Source organism: Sesamum indicum, linkage group LG9 (genome assembly GCF_026168435.1).
Source record: "Sesamum indicum cultivar Baizhima isolate 11 linkage group LG9, ASM2616843v1, whole genome shotgun sequence".
In the NCBI taxonomy this organism is placed as follows: domain Eukaryota; kingdom Viridiplantae; phylum Streptophyta; class Magnoliopsida; order Lamiales; family Pedaliaceae; genus Sesamum; species Sesamum indicum.
This window is the reverse complement of record NC_142665.1, coordinates 20,192,281-20,212,399: the sequence shown is the minus strand read 5'-3', so window position 1 is coordinate 20,212,399 and position 20,119 is coordinate 20,192,281. Positions and strand designations below refer to the sequence as shown.

General features: G+C 30.4%; 2 protein-coding genes across 2 annotated transcripts; both read left to right on the top strand.

Moving 5' to 3' along the window:
* Positions 1 to 976: 976 nt before the first annotated feature.
* Positions 977 to 3,062, top strand: LOC110013157 (uncharacterized). Its single transcript, XM_088884586.1, has 2 exons — positions 977 to 1,315; positions 2,710 to 3,062. The coding sequence occupies exons 1-2, from the start codon at positions 1,206 to 1,208 to the stop codon at positions 2,912 to 2,914; spliced, it is 315 nt and encodes a 104-aa protein (XP_088740712.1). The 5' UTR covers positions 977 to 1,205; the 3' UTR covers positions 2,915 to 3,062.
* Positions 3,063 to 13,078: 10,016 nt separating this feature from the next.
* Positions 13,079 to 19,411, top strand: DWF4 (Cytochrome P450 superfamily protein). Its single transcript, XM_011101300.3, has 8 exons — positions 13,079 to 13,496; positions 13,590 to 13,914; positions 14,016 to 14,168; positions 14,252 to 14,488; positions 14,595 to 14,681; positions 14,777 to 14,855; positions 14,946 to 15,055; positions 18,941 to 19,411. Exons 1-8 carry the CDS (start codon positions 13,294 to 13,296, stop codon positions 19,223 to 19,225), a joined length of 1,479 nt encoding a protein of 492 aa, XP_011099602.1. The 5' UTR covers positions 13,079 to 13,293; the 3' UTR covers positions 19,226 to 19,411.
* The last annotated feature ends 708 nt before the right edge of the window (positions 19,412 to 20,119 follow it).

Genomic DNA, 20,119 nt, shown 5'->3' with positions numbered 1-20,119 from the left:
CTATTTATTAAACAAAAAAAAATATTAGGGATACTAAATATAATTTTTCAAACCACAAAAGAAATCTACATATAATTACACCAAATCTTAGAGGAGGCTGATGCAATTATTCCCAACTATTCTAAGCCCAAATTTCACTATATTCCAACTTTTTTTTTTTTTTTTTGTAATTTTAGTCTCTTATATTTTACATATATTGCAACAGTCCCTTATCTTTTAAATACATCTCAATTATAAAGTCTAGGAGAGTTAAATGCAATAAAATCTTAATAATGATAGGATGCAATATTTTGATCTTAATTTAGTTTTAATTTATGAAATATTGTTTAATTTAATTACCGTAATTACTGAAACCCTACAAAAACACTTGAAATTTGCAATGTGGAATACTAATTTCTACCAACACATTAAAATTAAATTTCAACCCCCAACTGAACAAACTAAAGGCTATAAAATACCGCTTCATCATAGCCCATTGTAATATTATCCAACTTAATCTCCGCAACTCTATTAATAAATAAGGAATTTAGGTTTAGTGCACAACTAAACGAATCTATTAATACAAAAAAGTTGTTTCACAAAAATTGGTTCACTATCAACATACTAAGATCTTATAAGTTCAAATACTATTACAATCTTCGATCGAGAAGGCGTTTAGCTAAACTTATTTATAAAATCTTACAATTTAATACATCTTATAAAATGAGTTTTGAACTTATATGACATATCTGATCTTATTTTGAAAATAAGTTATTAAAGTATTTAAATAAAATAAGAGGATAAAACTTATATATATTATCAATGACAAATTCATAATTAATTTATTAACTAATTTCTTAAAATACTTTGAGAATTTTTCAGTTTTTAAAGGAGCTAAAAAAATTCAAAATTAATTCTTTTTAGAAAAGTGTATTTTAGTTCACTAACATTTTATCTATCAAAATATGAATCTTTCTTTAAGATTTATTTCTAGCACAAGAAGAGCTTTCACAGTGTGCATTCCTAATGCTCGACTCCCCTCTTCAAACTCTCACAATTTTGCCCTAAAATAAACCCTAGAATCTAAATCCGATTTAGAACATCCAACTGCACGTCAAACGCAGATCAATTCTGCAATTCTCCTGCAGAATCTGGTGGCTGTCGGTTTGAGTCGAGTTAAAATCAATTCCGAGGTGGGGCAGGTTCCGGTGCAGGATAGCAACTCGATGATAACTCGGTCGAAACTCGTAGAGCAACTGAGAGATTACCAGATCCGATCCCAGCATAAGTTCCCTGCCCTCGCCGTCTTCTCTCCCAAACCCCTACTCTCCACCTGGTATGTCCTGCTGGCGTCTACTTGTGCTCCAGTTTATTAACCTTCATCACCAATGCGGTATCTTTACGAGGGATTAGGTTATTGTTTTTGAAATATGAACTGTTTGTTTAGTTTGAACGTTGCATTTATGTCCTCTAGGTTGTAGAAACTGTTTCAATGGAAATGCTGGAAGAATAATATGGCATTCTTGAATTTGCGGGAATAACATTTTCTTCCGGTTTAAAAACCAGATAACTTATAGGATTGCCGTGAAACAGCTTAAAATGTCTGCTATGTTATAGATAGCATTTCATTGTTAGAGTGATTTTGACTTTCTTGTGTAGACTGAGATGAACCAAGAGCAAGAAGTATTAAAGAACTAGTAGAACAATGATTTTGATTGAGTTGATTGTTAAGGGGCTATATCCAATTGTGATTTTCAGCTTAAAATTCTTGCTAAGCTCAGTAGTTATGTATTGGAAAGTGGCATTTGTTGTCAGGTTGATCTTCTGAGTCCTGTATCCTCGGCCACAAATCCACTTTATAGATTGCACAAGTGGTTTTCTCAAAGATTTGCTCAACTCCAAGATCACATTGAGTTTTGCATGCAAATTATTGTAAATATTTTATCATGATGACACAGGTGCTACAGCCTACATGGACCCCTTCCTTTCTGTTGTTGCCAGTGCTTTCCCTGGCCGAGTCTCTTTTCTCCTGCCAAATCATCAGAGATATAGAATCCAACTAGAAATATTGTAGGAGAAGAGAGGTTTAGAAGCAGCCAATCTTTTCCTTATGCCTAAAGACTCCCATGCCTTTATAGGTTGAACCAAGTCAATTCCCATCATCTTGAATTGGGAGAGCAATTCTCTTTTTTGTTTGGGGGAGTAGAGCATATGACCTTTCTCTCCAGTTTCATATCAGCCTTGTCCTCTTTCTTTCCATTCAGGAGCTTTCTCATATTGCTCGTGTGCTATCTAGGGAAGTTAGTAAACCATGATGATGCATCAGTGAATTGGTGAAGAAAATATTAGAAACTAGATGGAGAATAAACACCTTGCAAATTGTTTATTACTTAACATTAGAAGTATGGTGCACATTTAATTTTTGAGGAATTTAACAATATGATGGAAACATGTGTATGGGTTCATAATTTTTCATATTGAATTGATGATATTTAATCAATACAATTTTATGATTTGTTTTAAGTCATGGTATTTGGAATTCCTTTTTCTTTATAGTTCTTAGCTTGGTCGAGATGTCTGTAGATATCATTTAGTGATGCTCCAGTGCACCCTGTTATTGTTAAGATACAACCACTTAAAATAAATTAATGGTTTACTGCTTTTCATTTCATTTTGTGAAGCATCTCCTCAGTAGTTTCCCTTATCCATGCGGTTTTTTCCTTCATACAGGACTGATGTTGCCGTTGCTATTTTCTGGGCGTTGATCTTTTTCGTGCTTCTAGTTTCTTCGTACATTACCCTTTACCTAAAACATTACCATATTTCCTTCGTCATTGTGTGCCTTGGTATCCTTGTTCCAATTCGTTTGAAAATTTCACGACAGTCGCTTGCAAGGAAAAGGGATAGAAGATTGTTATTGCCTTTATCCATGTGAGCCCCCTCAACTATTGCTAGACAATGTACCATTGTTCACTGCCAGAAAGTTGGTTTTCCAGTTGCATTTCAAGAAATGGGAAGCTGACTGAACATGATTAACGTACGCTCACATACCTCTAGAAATATGGTATGGCTCTGTTCTATTTTTTTGTCATAGCCAGTTTAAAGGTTTAAGAAACTCCTAGCGCAATTCTCTCCTCAGTAAGGAACTTTTTTGAACTGTTCAAGTAACAGTTGAAGGTTCTCTAGCTTTAAGTTTTGCGACCAATAGATTGTAAATGCATGTGGAATGGAAGGAAAGTTTTCAGTGATTTGTGTATTGGGTTCATTTTAGAAATAGAGTCGGAGTCAACTATTTTACTACAAAGTGTAGCTCACATCTAGTGTAGCATTTATAAGACCAGAAGCTAGATCAAACCGCGGGAGATGTGCATTCTTGTCGCGTTAGAATCGATTTTGAACAAAATTAGTAAGTTTGACAATATTCAATCAGAGTAACAAGAATTTAACTAAATTCAATTCAAGTTAGAATTTCCTGTATAGACATTGCAAGGATTTCAAGAAATCACCATTGTGTGTTTTCTGATATATTTGAAAATTTAACCCTACGTTGAAAAATAATGTCAAGCTAGTGTTTTTTCCTTTTGCCTCTCTCCTTTGTTTAAGGTTTCACCTCTCTTTCTATCTCTTATTTATTCTTTCTTCTTCTTTTTATTTTTTGAAAACTTATTCTCTCTTCTTTTAAATATATTATTATATTTTAGTTTTTCTCTTACTTGTTATAAATTCAATCAACACAAATATTTAATAAGAACTTTACTACAGAATTTTTTTTGATAAATATTTATAATTTTATAATTTAAAATTTTAACCACGCACGTATACCAACAATTCCCCACTGGAGTAATTAATGATCGTTTTGCGTTCTCTCTCTTGGCTCAGCAAGGTGATACTATTTTTTTCTTTAGAAGCGGGAATGATATAATTACATTAATATTTGAATAATAGTGAGTACATCGATTTGATTATACATTAATTATAATAAAGAATTATGAATAAATTATAATAGATTTATAAAAAATGAAATAAGTATCTACATAACTAGTAAGATTGAACCCATAATTTTAAATTGGGATAGTTACACGTTTCTTTCCTAAGGTTTGGTGTGATTATACGTGCAATTTCCTGTGGTTTGAGAAATTATATCTAATATTTTTAAAATTTATTTTTATTTAATAAATAAGTTCTTCTATTGATCAAGATTCACCAAATTTGTTGATATTAACAAAATTATCAGAAGAAAAAAAAATATAGGGTCAAATATACTTTGCACCCCTGAATTATGCATAAAGTGCATTACACCCCTAAATTATAAAACGTAACAAAATGGCCCCTTTGATATACACTAATTTTTTTTAAGATGAAAAATGCCCTTGTTATTTACATCCATAAAATATCTCTATTACAATCATATTTTCAAATATAATCTAAACTATTATAAATTTTTTTTTATTTAAAATAAACATTACCCAAAGTTTATAATCTTAATACTGAGTATAAAATCTTATAAATTTCATAAATTTATAATTTTTATTCTTTTTATGCAACTGGTAAAAAATTTACATAATTTTTTCCTGTGTTGTTATATATCTTATTTTTTTAAAAAATAAATTATTGATACAAATTTAAAATATGACATCAAACATATATATTTTAAAATATACAAATCTATAATATAATTGATATATAATATTCTATATTTTTTAAGTAATGATATGATATATTTTTATTATATGGACATGTAATTGAATAAAAATTTCTATATAACATACATTTTTCTATAATATTATATGCATTATGTATTGGCACATATTTACATGGACTTTTTAACATAATTTATAAGTAAAATTTTAAATCACTAAAAATAGTTTGGGGGACATATTTTAATAAAAACATATTCTAGGAAGTAGAATAAAAAAGTATAGAAGATAAATGAGAAGGGCACTTTTGTCTTATGAATTATTTTTTCAGGGGTATTTTTGTGAACTTTCATACTTTAGAAGTGTAAATGAGACAAAATGCGTAGTTTAGGGGGTGCAAAGTGTATTTAACCTAAAAATTTATATCAGCCCTTGATTAACTTATTGCAGGTCAAATAAATATTTTTATGAACATATTATCCTCATATATATTCACGCATTAATGTATGTGAGGAGGTATATCTTCATCGTTAGCTTACTCTGAAAAAAATTGTTTGACCTGCAATAAGTTAGTGATCAGTCAATCGAGGGTAAATATCAGTTTTTATTCAACTTTTTTATTAATATCAGTAAATTAGTAATTTTTAGCTAATGGAGAAACTTATTTGTTAGACAGAAACAAACTTCAGAAATATTAGACGTAATTTTTTTAAATTATAAAAAATCTAAATGTAATTTCAATTTTAACTACTAACCTAAGGCATTATTAGCATGTGATAAGAGTAACCTGCTATAATTGTGTACCTGGTGGGAAAGGCGCAATTATCGGCCAATCAATGCTCCACTAAGTTTAAACTACATTAAATTTCACATCTGCAATCAGAGGTTAGTAAAGAGAATGCCATCATTAAATGCTAACTAATAGTAATTAATTAAAGGGTAATGAGAGGTTATGCCTTTTTTTTTCTTGGTTTCACCTAAAATTACAACACGTATTTAGCTATATATCTCATATGTGATGCGTAGTTGAGTTGGGGACCTCAACACATTGATTTGACACCCCATAGCCGAAAGCAAATCCCCTTCACATTGATGTTCATGTGTGTATTGCATATATCAAAATTTTGACAATTCTTTTAATCAAAATCCACATCTATACTATTACCAAAGAAAAACTTTTATTCTATCAACTTTTCAATATTTCTTTTTTTCTCACAAACATCCTTATTTTAAAGGAACAAATGCAAGCATATCGTAAATGAGCAAATTACCACCTTATGAAAAAATAAATAGCAATTTACCTTCCTATATTTTTTAAAATACAACCATTTACCCCCCTATAATTTTTAAAATGAAACAATTTACATCCCTATATGAGGAGGTAAATTGCTTCATTTTAAAAAGCAGGGAGATAAATTGTTATATTTTTTTCATAAGAGGGTAATGAACTCATTTTCAATATCACAAGGGGATAAATTGCTATTCACCCTTATTTTAAATAAGCTCACAATGAAAATTTATTTGTTTTCTTTCGTCTCATTTCATATTTCTTTCTATTTGTGAATTTCTTCTTTCTCATCCTCAACATATGATTGTTCCTATTCACAAATTTTCTTTTTCTCTTCACCTCAAACTATTAGTTCTTTTTTATATGCTCACTAAAACTACGTGTAATTGGAATTATTGTTGGAAGATTTGAATGGTCAAAGATTCTTAAATTCAAAGCCGCTCCTTATCAACTTCTACAATAGTTCAGTCTTGTCCGAATTTTTATTAGTATTCATGAAGTTTTAAGAATGTAAAAAAAAAAATCTGGTTAGTTATTTATTTTATTTAATTATATAAATATAATAAAAAATTTTAAATTATACACACATATAGTCTGTTCTTTTATTATTAATACATATATATATATATGTATTTATACTAATTAATACAAAAAGAAAAGAGAATTTTTATTCACAAATGATGATTTATAATACTACTGTACAAATTTCTTTGTTTTATTAATAATACTTTTAAATTAATATTTTTATTTATATTTAAAATATAAAATATTATTTATTATATATATCAGTAGGAACGACGTATAAAAGAAAAAGAAAAAAGAAGTGTGGTTGGAGTTGTATGATTGGAAAGGCATGAGGCCACGTTTAGCGAAGCAGAGCGTGCGCAATGATTGTAAGGCCCCGTTTGGTTGGAAAACAATAACAATAATGATGTATGAATGTGGGTGGTGGATGGAGTGGGAGTGGGACCACACAACACTCACACCACCACCTCCCCAAACTAACTTTAAAATCCAATACTTTTTTTTTTCAAAATATATATTTTTTTAATTTCAAGATTGATTTACTACTTGGATTATTTCAAATAAAAAAAAAAACACCATAATTTTAATTTAATACGTCGATAATTTTAAATAAAAAAAATTCACATGAAACAAAAAAACAAAATAACTACTTCAAAATAGACGTATGTATCAATGATATCTTAATTTAGTGGTTAAGCCTAAATGTGCGCTCTTATGAATAAGTTTGAGATATGGGTTCGAGGCATATAGGGTATATGTGGGTTTTTGTCTCACTTTATATAAGTTATTATAATTATTTACAATCATATTGATATATTGGTTGAATCAAGAATTATTGTAAGTTATTATTTTACTATTCTTAATATATTAATGTTTGGATTGAATTAATGTGATATCATCTGAGCAAAGGTGGCTGAATAGTCAATTTATTTCAAAATAGTTATTTTCTTGTCCACCACCTTTGGAATTGACTTGTCATTGAGATTATTATGTGCAAATATTGTGGGGGTGGTATGGGGAGCTGTCGGCTAATCATATTGAGACAATGTTTAGCTAAATTACATTTAATTGAGTCGAATCAATTACATAACAGATATAATTATACTTCATATATAATTAATATACCTATCACGAAATTAATTATTTTATTTAAATTGTACATCAATTATATAACATATAATTAATTTAAATTTAATTAAACTTAATCGAAATTAAACATTTTTTCGTTTCTTACAGTCCACATAATACAACTAAATCCCATCTCTTTCTCTCACATATATAGAGAGACAAAATTGTGTCATTTGATGGTTAGTTTAGGTTCAATTATTTTTTGCTTCTTGATTTAGTTATGTGTACCCTTTTGTCATTACTTGGAGGTGGGCATGCTGCACAAGGATAAGCATTTAATGCTTCTCCACCATATCCTTCCATGCAGATTGAATTTTTTATTTTAAATTTTATTGTATTTTTTATTTTAATTAATATATGCATATTACTTATATATATTTTTAAATAATATTATCTCTATATACACAATATATATATATTAAATAAAATAAAAAAGTACATTAATATTTGAGATAAAAAATCTAATTCGAGTTTGATGACCTATACTTATAAGCTAATATTGGTAGGAGGGTGGGATTAATGTAAGATTTAGAATAATGTTGAGATGATAAGGTGTAAAGATCAGCTTGATACGATTGATGGGATTCGAGGAATTGAAATACGTAAACACATAAGTCATCAACATATAAAACAAATGATACTGTCTAAGAGAAATATTATTTATTATTGATAATCAAATAATCCTTTTTTATATTATTTTTATTTCATTCTAGAGGATGTTTTCTTATAAAATTCGTCCAAATAATCTTATCATACATAATTTTCTTACTAAAATTGGGTAAGATGATAAACAAAGTGATGAAGAATAACTTATGATATATGTGTATTAGTGGCACGTCGGACATATAATAAATAATATTTCACGCTTTAAAATATATTATAAATAAGAGTAAAATGTAGAAATCAACACATTACATTAATATGACCATGCGACTTCCATATGATTTTTTCCTTAAATGTCTTAATGAAAGTTGGTACGGGTCTGAAAGTGAAATTTTTCTGAAGTTAAATGAGCTGTTTTCATGAATTATATAAGCAGTGGGACTAAAAGTGTATATAGCTTCAGTTATGAGATGAAAAATAAAATATTTTCTATATAATATCACACAACATTTAATATTTTCTTTAAATAAAATCTTAGTACAATACTTTTTTTCTTTTTAACTAAAAATTACATTAGACGAAAAACAAATCCAAGAAGAATGAATGATACATAATATCACATCAGTTGAAATAAATAAATGATGTATTAGTTTGCAATGTAATGTGTTGATGATGAATGCTTATCTTTTTTTTCCAAATTTTTCTCTTCTTGCTTTTGTTATTATCACTATAAAACAATATTTCATTTCAACCGATTACACTTTTGCAATCATGCAAATTGCTCTTTGGACAATTCAATCTTAGGCCCTTCATATGATTATTTAGCAACATTCAATTCTCAAATACAGCTCATGTTGGAGATTAAGAGATGTTGCCTAATTCAAACCTTGGCTTTTAGTACTCTCTCTCCCTCTCTTACTTTGCAATGGAGAAAAATACACGCATTCATGTACAAGGACACACATATACCATCATTCGTTGCGGCCTTATAGCAGTTGAGATCGAACTTTGTCGTACCTATAATGTAGGTTTGAATTCTTGTCAAGGTGTTTGATAAGATTAAACGTATATCTTGACCTATGTGTTGATTCCCACGTGATTAGGTTTTGATTCTTGACGATAGTAAGTCAACTATAGGGACTCTGATCGACACATATGATTCAGCTAAAATCTGCTGGTTAGTAAAGTGCCACCCTTACTTTTTTACTTTGTAGAAGAACACATATATACATACATATGAAAAAACAACTACATACACACACATATGGATGCATATCCACAACAGATACTCGAACGCACGTATATACACATAGTAAGTCATATGCAAGCACATACACCGACACATATATACACATACACACACATTGTATATGTATACATGTATAGTAGTAGAATCAAGAATGGTTGTCCCATAAAAGATCTTGGGCTTGACTTTGTATTTGGACAGTAATGTTAAGAAATGGAAGTGTAATGAAGGATGGGTTGTAAAGGGTCTTATGAGAGATGGGCCTACACTAGTTGTTGTTACTTGGCAGCTCAATTGCCACCGCACGTGTGCCTTTCACACGTGTAATAATGTTTTTACTGAGGCAAAATGGTGGCAATGATTGGGTAGGACACATCCCACGCTGGCCCACCCGCACGAGTGGTTACCTCAATTCCTAATCTCTTCTCATTGGTTACCGTCTATCCCTTCGAATTAATATTGTAAAAATAAGCTTTTCTTTTTTATTTTTTAAGTACATTATTTTTTTTTAAAAAATTATCATGGTATAAATCTAAGGGATAATTACACTCTCCTATCCTGAAATTTGGTGTAATTATACATAGATCTTCTATAATCTGAAAAATTATATTTAACACCCATGAAGTTTGTTTCCGTCTAACAAATAAGTCACCCTATTAGTTAAAATTTTTTAAATTTGTTGATATTAATAAAAACCTAAAAAGTATGATATTTACCCTTGATTGACTTAAAACTGACTTATTGCATGTTAAATAATTATTTCGGATTAAATTACCCTTATAACGGTGAAAATATACCTCATCAAATCAATTAATATATGAAGACGTACAAGGGTAATTTGGTCATAAAATATTTATTTGACCTGTTATAAGTCAGTAATAAGTTCATCGGGGGTAAATATAGAATTTTTTTCTAATTTTCTTTTACGAATATCAGTAAATTCGGTGAATTTGACTAACGGAGGGACTTATTTGTTAAGCAAAAGCAAACTTCAAGGATGCTAAATGTAATTTCCCATACTACAGAAAATTTACGTGTAATTACATCAAAACTTAGGGAAGGAGAGTGTAATCATCCCTAAATATAATATGATACTGCCAATTAATCAATTATTAACAACTACTTTTAGAATTAAAACTAAATTAAAAAATATTTCATTCATAAATTTTGACCATAATTACATCTTTAATACAGACGGTTGTCTAATCCAAACCAGCACGCCATAAGTGTTTAAAATAAACTCGATATAAATATTGATTTCAATACAATTTATGTTTCGTAAAATTTTAAAGTTCGAAAAAGTTAAATAATAAGGTAATTACTAAAAAAATCGAGCAAAAGATCTCCAGGAATGGGAGGTATTTTGTTTCTTTTTTTTTTTTTTGAATATTCAGAATTTTATAAGGATAAATTGCAATAAAAGTTATATATACATATATATATATGTATATACCGATATACATATATATTAATATATATCTAAACTTCTATTGTATTTGTTTAATCCGGTGGAAAACAAATATAATAAAACGAAAAATGATCAAAACTACTAAAATATTTTAACTTTAAATGTGTTTGGGTAGAAACAAATATAATAAAATCAAATAATAACTTTTTTTGTAATGATTAGTTATCATAATTAAATATAAAATATTATAGTAAATATTAGTTAATCATAATTGTACAACGGCTACTAGCCGTTGCTTGGTAAGCGAGGCCAAAGGCAAATGTTTTGGTCATTGCTAACATCATAGTGAATGTTGATTAATTGTAATAAAAACTTAAATTTCGACATAAATTTTATATAAATATGGGGGATAGTATTGATTTGTCATGTTCTTTAAGTTGTAGTTATTTTATAATATAGAAAATAATCATTTTCTTATCATATAAACTAAGGGTTACATGCAATTTTACCCTCGTGTGATATATAAAATGGGCAAATATCCTTCTGTAAATAAAGATTCAGCAAATTGTACCCTTATGTTTCAAAAAATAAAGCAAATTACCCATATCAATGGTTTAAATATGGGGTAATTTACTTCATTTTTCAAAATAATGGGATAATTTATTATTTTTATTTTTTACAGGGTTCTTTTTTACATATTTATCATATTATAATGGGATAAGTCGCATTTTTTCCTAAAAGCTAAAGGTATTTTGTGAAAAATAAATAAATTTATTAAAAGGTATTTCATTCGATTTACATTTTATCAATCAATATTAGTTATTGTAAGGCCTTTGCAGTTCATAAATAGTACAGATACTTTGGATTTAATTTTCTCACTTTTTTATGTGTTTTTGTTTTGTTGCTGTTTTGCGTGTGGGAATGAAATCTGTCCACGTCAGTAGTATTAAAATTTAAAATGACGACTTGTAGGACTGAAACTTACATTTTTAGCGTATTTGTCACATTATCCAATTAGAATAAATATTATGCAGGTGCAAAAAACTATGAACATTTTATTTATTATGCCTTTTTATTATCTTATTTTATGATATCCACTTGATTAAATAAATTAAAAAAAAAAAGACGAGGTAAATTATAGTCACCTCTTTTTCAGGTTTGACATAATTACAAATACATTCTTGTTATTTGAAAAATTACAAATATCCCCAGTTTAATGCTTGTCTAACAACGAGGGCATTTTGTTAGCTTCCTTTAAGTTTTAATTCAAAATTTAATGAACAGATAAAAATATCATCTTGATTTATGAATTATAATTTCATATATTTTCTAACATTTTCTAAAATATTTTATGGAATAATATGTCTTATGAATTATTTTCTACCCAACTTTTTTAGACATTTAAAAGAAAAAAATCCAGCAAGAATAAAATAGTATAATTTTCACCTCACCTTCTAGAACTACATTACCACTAATTATTATTTTGTATCATAATAATGAGGTTTATGGTATTAAAAATGACAATTATTTTGTAAAAGTTATCAAAAAAATATGTCTAAAATTTTCACAAAAAATAATTAATAGTACATATATAGTGATGATCAGGAATTAATTATTTGTAATAACAACTTTAAATATAATTTTTATTACTAATAATTACGTAATAACAAGATCAAAATTATTGTCACTTAACATATATATTTTTAATAACGACTTTAAAATTATCACTTGATAGTTCGTCACTAGTATTATTTTTTACTGTAGAGCAAATCTTTTTTCGTTTTATAACTGTATCTAACTTGTCATACTTCAACTATTATCTTAATCTGTATATGATTGATTATTCTCCTTAAATTACATCTGAATTATATAGTAAATAAAATGAACTTGCCTTATAATTAACTAAATACAAACTTAAGGTTGCATTTGGATTCCTTTGGATATGTTTGGCTAATTAATTTTAAATGTAAAGAATTTCAAAATTTTTTATTTTAATTTTTGAACTAAATCTTAAGAATTATGAATGAATTTCAAATTTTTTTTTATATAGAGTCGTTTAAAATTCTTTGTGGGATTCAAATACAGCGTAAAAGAAATTAGGTATGGGATGGGAATTAATGTTTCACGTGGTAAAAGGAGTATGGGAGCAATGGTAGAAACTAGCAATGTAGTCTTTTCTTGCAACATTATTAGTGTTTTTCTTTTTTCATATGAATAATTCCTTAAAAAATCAGCCTATAAAAAGCAGCTTATTGCCCAAAAAGCTCCTCAACAACTTTTTCTTTTGCTCTCCAAAACCGCCTGCTTGATGTAGGAACAGAGAGCTTCTGGAGAGGAGATTGCGAGCAAAAAGATCAGCCAGAAAAGCTCCCTTTCCCCTTTTCCTCCACTCTTATCTGATGCACAGCTTCAAATAATCTTTGCTTCAAGAGAGAGAGAGAGAGAGAGAGAGAGAGAGAGTGAAGAGAGAGAAAGTAGTATGGGTGATTTATGGGGGTTGGAGTTTTCTCTCTTGCTCATAAGCCTGTCCCTGATTTTCTTCAATCTCTGTAGAAGAAAACGCAACTCTCTGAATCTTCCACCAGGAAAAATGGGCTGGCCGTTTCTTGGCGAAACCATTGCCTACTTGAAGCCGTATCCAGCCACCACCATTGGGAAATTCATGGAACAGCACATTTCCAGGTAAAAAACGTCGATAATCTGTGAAAAATACAGCAGCCCAGATGATAAAAATATGCTGAAATTTCAAGCAATTTCCCCCAACTCTGATTTCAGGTATGGAAAAATCTACAAGTCCCATTTGTTCGGGGAGCCGACGATAGTATCAGCCGATGCGGGGCTGAACAGATTCATTCTGCAGAACGAAGGGCGACTGTTCGAATGCAGCTACCCGAGAAGCATCGGCGGGATTCTTGGGAAATGGTCGATGCTAGTTCTGGTGGGAGAAATGCACAGAGATATGAGGATTATTTCTCTCAACTTCTTGAGCAACGCCAGGCTTAAAACTCACCTTCTTCGCGAGGTCGAAAAACACACGTTGCTTGTGCTCTCCTCCTGGATTGATAATTCTGTCGTCTGCGCGCAGGATGAAGCGAAAAAGGTCGAGAAATCAACCCAACCCATGATTATGGCCTGATTAACTGAAGCGAAGATGATGAAATTATGAAAGTTTTTCCCGTTGTTGTTGTTGTTTTTGTGCAGTTTACATTCAACTTGATGGCTGAGCACATAATGAGCCTGGAACCTGGAAACCCGGAGACGGAGCAGCTGAAGAAAGAGTACATTACGTTCATGAAAGGGGTGGTTTCTGCGCCCCTGAATTTCCCCGGAACAGCGTACAGGAAAGCTCTACAGGTGACGAATTTCTTGAAATCTTGATTAGGCTTTTCTCCAGGTTCTTGAGGTTGCTCATGTGCTGTGGTTGTATATGATCTCAGTCCCGATCGACAATATTGAAATTCATCGAGGAAAAAATGGAGGAGAGAATCAGGAGAAGCAGAGAAGACGACGACGATTTACTGGGATGGGTGCTGAAGAACTCCAATCTCTCCAAAGAACAGATTCTTGACCTGGTTTTGAGCTTGTTGTTTGCCGGGCATGAAACCTCGTCGGTCGCCATAGCTCTGGCGATTTACTTCTTACAGGGCTGTCCCAGTGCAGTTCAGCAATTAAGAGTAAACAATTTCATTAACTCACCCAATAATTACACTTAATCATCTGCTTTAATTCTGGGATTCTTTAATGATGATTAATTATCTTGGTATAATTAATCTTGATCAGGAAGAACACATGGAAATCGCTGGAGGGAAGAAGAGGGAAAGAGAGCTGAGCTGGGATGAGTACAAGAAAATGGAGTTCACACAATGTGTAATAACCAGTTTTGATTTTCCCACATTGTCCTAACTTACTATAAATAGAAATATTACCAAATTTGAAACAATGGTTATACCATGAATTGTCAGGTTATAAGCGAGACTTTAAGGCTAGGGAACGTGGTTAGATTTCTCCACCGGAAAGCCCTCAAAGATGTTAGGTACAAAGGTAAGATTTCTTCACAGAAAACTTAATTAATCTTTTTTTTTAAAATAATAAAATTTATATTATTTATTTTTTTAATTGAAAAAAAAAAAGGGTATGACATTCCATGTGGTTGGAAAGTGTTGCCGGTGATAGCAGCAGTGCATTTAGATGGAACGCTTTTTGACCAGCCTTGGCACTTCAATCCATGGAGATGGCTCCAGGTCCATTCCACCTTCCCTCTCTCTTCATATCCTTCCACATTTCTGCTTTTTTCCACTCCCTCTTTCATATTCAATCTTCTCACTCCCACCAATATTTAAAAATAAAAATTAAAAATATTAGAGTATTCCGGATGTTAAAGTCATTACAATTTAAAAATTATAGTAAATTTGCATTTTTCTTCGAGGTCGAACAAAGCGACATAAAAACTTAAGTTTAGAGTTGTCATGGGTTTAGTTACGGGCAAAATATGGGCGACGATTTATTAGTAATTTGGTCTTGCAGCTGTTGTGTAGCCATGGCTAATTTATAATTTCTTTTGACCATAACGAAAAGTCGTATTTCTTTTGGTGCTTCTTTCCTTATAAATTAACTAGTCATACGCTACTTCTGAGTGTATATAATAAATAATTTTTTACATTTTAAAATATATTATAAATATGATTAAAATATATAACTCGATACATTATAATAAAAATAATTAAAAAATTTATTTATCAATTAATGTAAAATTAAAAAAATTAGTTATCTTATTGCAGGGCGTTTTTGGTTTCACAAAAAATTAATAAGATGGTATCACTAACCATCGTTTATGAATATGAAAGCCTCTTTTCTTTTTTTTAAATATATATATTACTATAGATAATATCTCTTATTTTATTGAATTAAGTATATAAATATCGTCTATCAACAATTGTAACATACAACTATTAATATATAATAATTATTAAAAAATATATATAAAGAAATAAATACTAATTTTCTTGCTTGAACTTTCTTTATGTTTGTATTTGGAATTCATATCATTCGTAATCGGGCAAAATGCTTTATAGTCCCATAAAATAAGAAAAAAATTTATTCTGGTATCATAATTTTGGTAGGTGTTGTTTCTGATTGTATATTGTCTTTTTAATCCAAAAAATATAATTTTGAGTTTTATAGAATTAAAAGCGTCACTTATTATTGTTATAGCATCAAAAAATATTTTGATATGTATAATCCCATCAATCAAACCAAACGAACACTTATTAGTTAAGAATAAGACATTCCTCCTCATTAACTAACTTTATCCACACGTATGTAGTCATAAATCTTACACAAGACAAAAGTATTAATGAGTGATTGTGTGTCCTCGCGATCACTGCAAGTATTATTGGGTTGTACATATCCTTGAACCGGGTCGACCCATGTGGTGTGGTGGTCTATGCCGTTTCAAACCAGCCTGGATTGTTGAATACCAAGTGGACACTCGTCCCAACACTAGAAACAAAACTATAAACCAACATTAAATGAGAAACCCCCATCATTTATTACAAAGACATTCTAATTTTACTTGCATTTTTGCATCATCTTATTAGTCAATTCGGTTGTTTTGAGGAAAGTTCTTGATCTACTTGTATAGTTCTAATTCTTTTTCGGAGAGTAGATCAAGTATGTGGTACAATGTTATATGAGTGACTGAAGTAGAGTCAGTGTTGAATTGAGTTCATATTATGTGATGGCATGTTGGATTGAAAAAATTTAATTCAAATCGAGTTGGTCGAACCTAAATCAATTATATGATAAAATAATATATTTGCTATGTGATTGTTGTACAATTCAAAAAAAGTGATCAATCACAGACACTGTATATCACCTTGTTTGATTCAGCTAGACCTAATCTGAACAAGTTTTTCTATGTTTGGCCTGTTCTTGGAGGATCCCATGAGTGCTCAAAATAGAGTCAACAGAGTTCACATTGTGTGACAGTATGTTTAGTCAAAAAATTCTAATTCGAATGGGGTTGGTTAGGTATGAACTAATTATATGAGGTGCATATACGTATAGAGCTCTCGAGGGTGATTCTTTTTTCCCTAAAGAGAGGCATATAGCTAGAGAGCATGTGTGATAGTAAATTTAATCCCGTTTGAGCCTTTCAAACCTTTCGAAATAATTTAGGATGGCTGTATGGAAAGGTTCAATTTGCCATGGTACCATCAGTATCAAAAAATCCTGCAAACCAATTTGATGGAGCATCTAGTGTAATAGGTAGAATGATAGGGATGAATACACTTATCGTGTGATTGGTGTACAATTTAAGAAAAATGACCAATCACATAACAGGTATATCACACTTGATTTGGTTTAGTCAGACCCAATTTGAACAAAAAAAAATTGGCATGTTCTTGGAGAACTCCACTCAATTGGGAAAGGCTTATATAGCTACTTATATTCTCTTGTGCTTTTTCTTTTTAATTAAAAACCAATGTTTGAAAAAATAATTAGGACTATAAGACTGCACGTCTCTATTCTTAGTCTCCGACGCCTGTATAAAAAAGTAAACTTCTACTAATTTTTATATGTTATATAAATGCAAAAATGAAAAATTTCTATAATATATGATGAATAATTTAAATAGGACTTCCCATTCAAAGAAAAAGAGTAGTTTGAGGATAAGCTAATTTTGTGTTGTTGTTTGAGTGTAAGGGCAAAAGGGTACAAAAGAAGTTGATAAAGAAGCGTTCGTTAGTTGTCCAATCATGAAATAGGATTAGAGCCAAAAATGAGAAAAGGGTGATGGAATACATGTCTGAAAAGTAATTAAAACCAACCCACACATATTAACAATAATCATAAACGGTAGAGGTGGGGGGCCCAGCTGAGGCTCTGTCATGATCAATCCCGTACGGATGGGGGGTTGAAGGCCCACCGGAAAACAGTAGGGAAGGGAGTTGAAAATGTTTACCCTCTCAACAGTCATCAGCCCCGTGCGTGGGTTGAGAGACTGATGATGATTAAAGTCCCCATGTGGATTGTGGGGTTGCACGTGCACGTGCACGAGTGCTTTTCCTCGCTGGGTCTCACCCCCTTTTTCTTCTGCTGTGACAAAATGAGTGGATATTTCATTTTTTTTTAAATTATTTTTTGGGTAATAATGGCAATAATATTGTGAGCTCATTCTGCGCTGTACTTGGAAAAAAGCATATCATATTAATGCCCATAACATGCCCAATTTTTTAAATTTTTGGGTAATTGTGGAAATAATTTTTTTTTTAATATATTTTGGATGGTCAGGATACGATTGTAATAAGATCATGTTCGAGTTTTATTATTATTTATTTTTTAATTTTTTTATAATATATTATTATTTATTTACTTGGACATATTGTTAATTTGTTATAATTATGAATAGCTAAGTAATTATGATTTTGTGGTGTATATATTTGACTTTGGTAAAGAAAATAAGAAATAAGGTAAGTATAAATATAAATATTTTTTCTACAAATAATATATAAAATATAAATGGTTTTAAAAGTAAAAATATTTTCCTCTAAATGACACATGACAATGACAATTAACCGTTTTTATTTTAGAATAAATTACAATTATTTCTCCTTAAATCTGTTATAATTATAAATACTCTTCTAATAACGAGTCTATTTCGTTAACTTTTATTATATTGTCATTCAATCGTTATGGTGAATTGACCAAATTATCATTATAAATTATAAATTATTATTTTATATATTTATAAAAAAAATAAATATTTTTATGAATCAATATGCTCTTTGAATTATTTACTTTACCCACCTTTAAATTATTTTATATTTTTCAAGCATTCTTTTTTTTAAAAAAAAATTAGTATGGATAAAGTAGTAATTTTTCACCCGTCGTTTATAAGCTACATAATTAATTTTTATTTAAAGAGTATCTAAAATTTTTCTAAATACTAAAAAAAGATATTTATAATAATAAAAAAATATTTATTCAAGAAATATAACTGTAATTTAGCTTTTAGTTTAATTTATTTCCGCTGCCTTAAACCACCAAGACAGCTATATTGCAAAAGAATCACGGGCGCACAAATCCACAAATACCCTGACCCGTCGCTGTTATTGCAAATGCAGAGTAGTAGTCGCGGGGGCTCAAACCCCACCACCAACACCCACTTCATGCCATTCGGCGGTGGACCACGCCTCTGCGCCGGCTCCGAGCTCGCCAAGCTCGAAATGGCCGTATTCATCCACCACCTAGTCCTCAACTTCAATTGGTCCCTCGCCGCCTCCGACCAGGCCTACGCCTTCCCCTTCGTCGACTTCCCCAAAGGCCTCCCCGTTGCGGTCAACCGCCTCCAGAAAATCGATCGACAGAACTTCGAAAACGACGTCGTTGATGGAGCTGAGAGGGAATAATGATCTAGGTTTTGTTTTTATTTTATTTTATTTTTTCTTGGATTTTTCGAGGGTTTATTGGAGGAGACGGTGTAAAGATCGTACGTTGATGTTTAGCGACTGCTATGTGTATTTATACGTATATATACCTAGGACCACATATTATATATTTTTACATTTAATTTAATTTATATATAATTATGAGCATTAATTTTTTTTGGGGGGGGTTAATTATTTGTATCTGCAATTCATCTTTATTGCAAAGTGGGTCGCTTAAGTAATCATTATACACGATTATTTGTATTGTTTTATATCAAAATGTTATATTATATTGCCTTTTTAATTATTATCTTTGGAGTAATTCACGATCATGTTTCAAATAATTCGCCATGCCCACTAAGGCCTCACTGTAATAAGTTGTATGATGCAAATAAAAAGTTGCTCGGTTCAATTTGAAAATTTTTAGCTTATTTCTTATAAGTCTTGAAATGAGGATTACAAAAAATTGATCAGCACTCTAATATTTAAATCAGTAAATAGTGATAGAAATAAGAATTAAACTGAAAAAAAAAAACATAATTAAAGATTCAGTGCTAGAGTGTTATGAATGACAGTGCTTTTATTCACGTGAGTGTGGTAAAAACGCATTCCCCTCTATCGTGGGGAAAGAAAATCCTTTTTATAGCCTTTGCTTCCATCCGACTCAAAGAGTTTGGTCCTCTTGTACTGAGGAAGATGGTTGCTGAGGGATAAGCTCCAACAATTTTAGGAAGGATCTTTTAGGTACTAATCATCAGGGGCTTCATCTGTTAAGAGGGTAAAAAACCCTCTTAAAAGATAAGCCTTTCGAATTTCTAGAGACCAATTAAAACATGCTCAATATTCTGTCTAAATTCTTGAGCACTCTTGGCAATT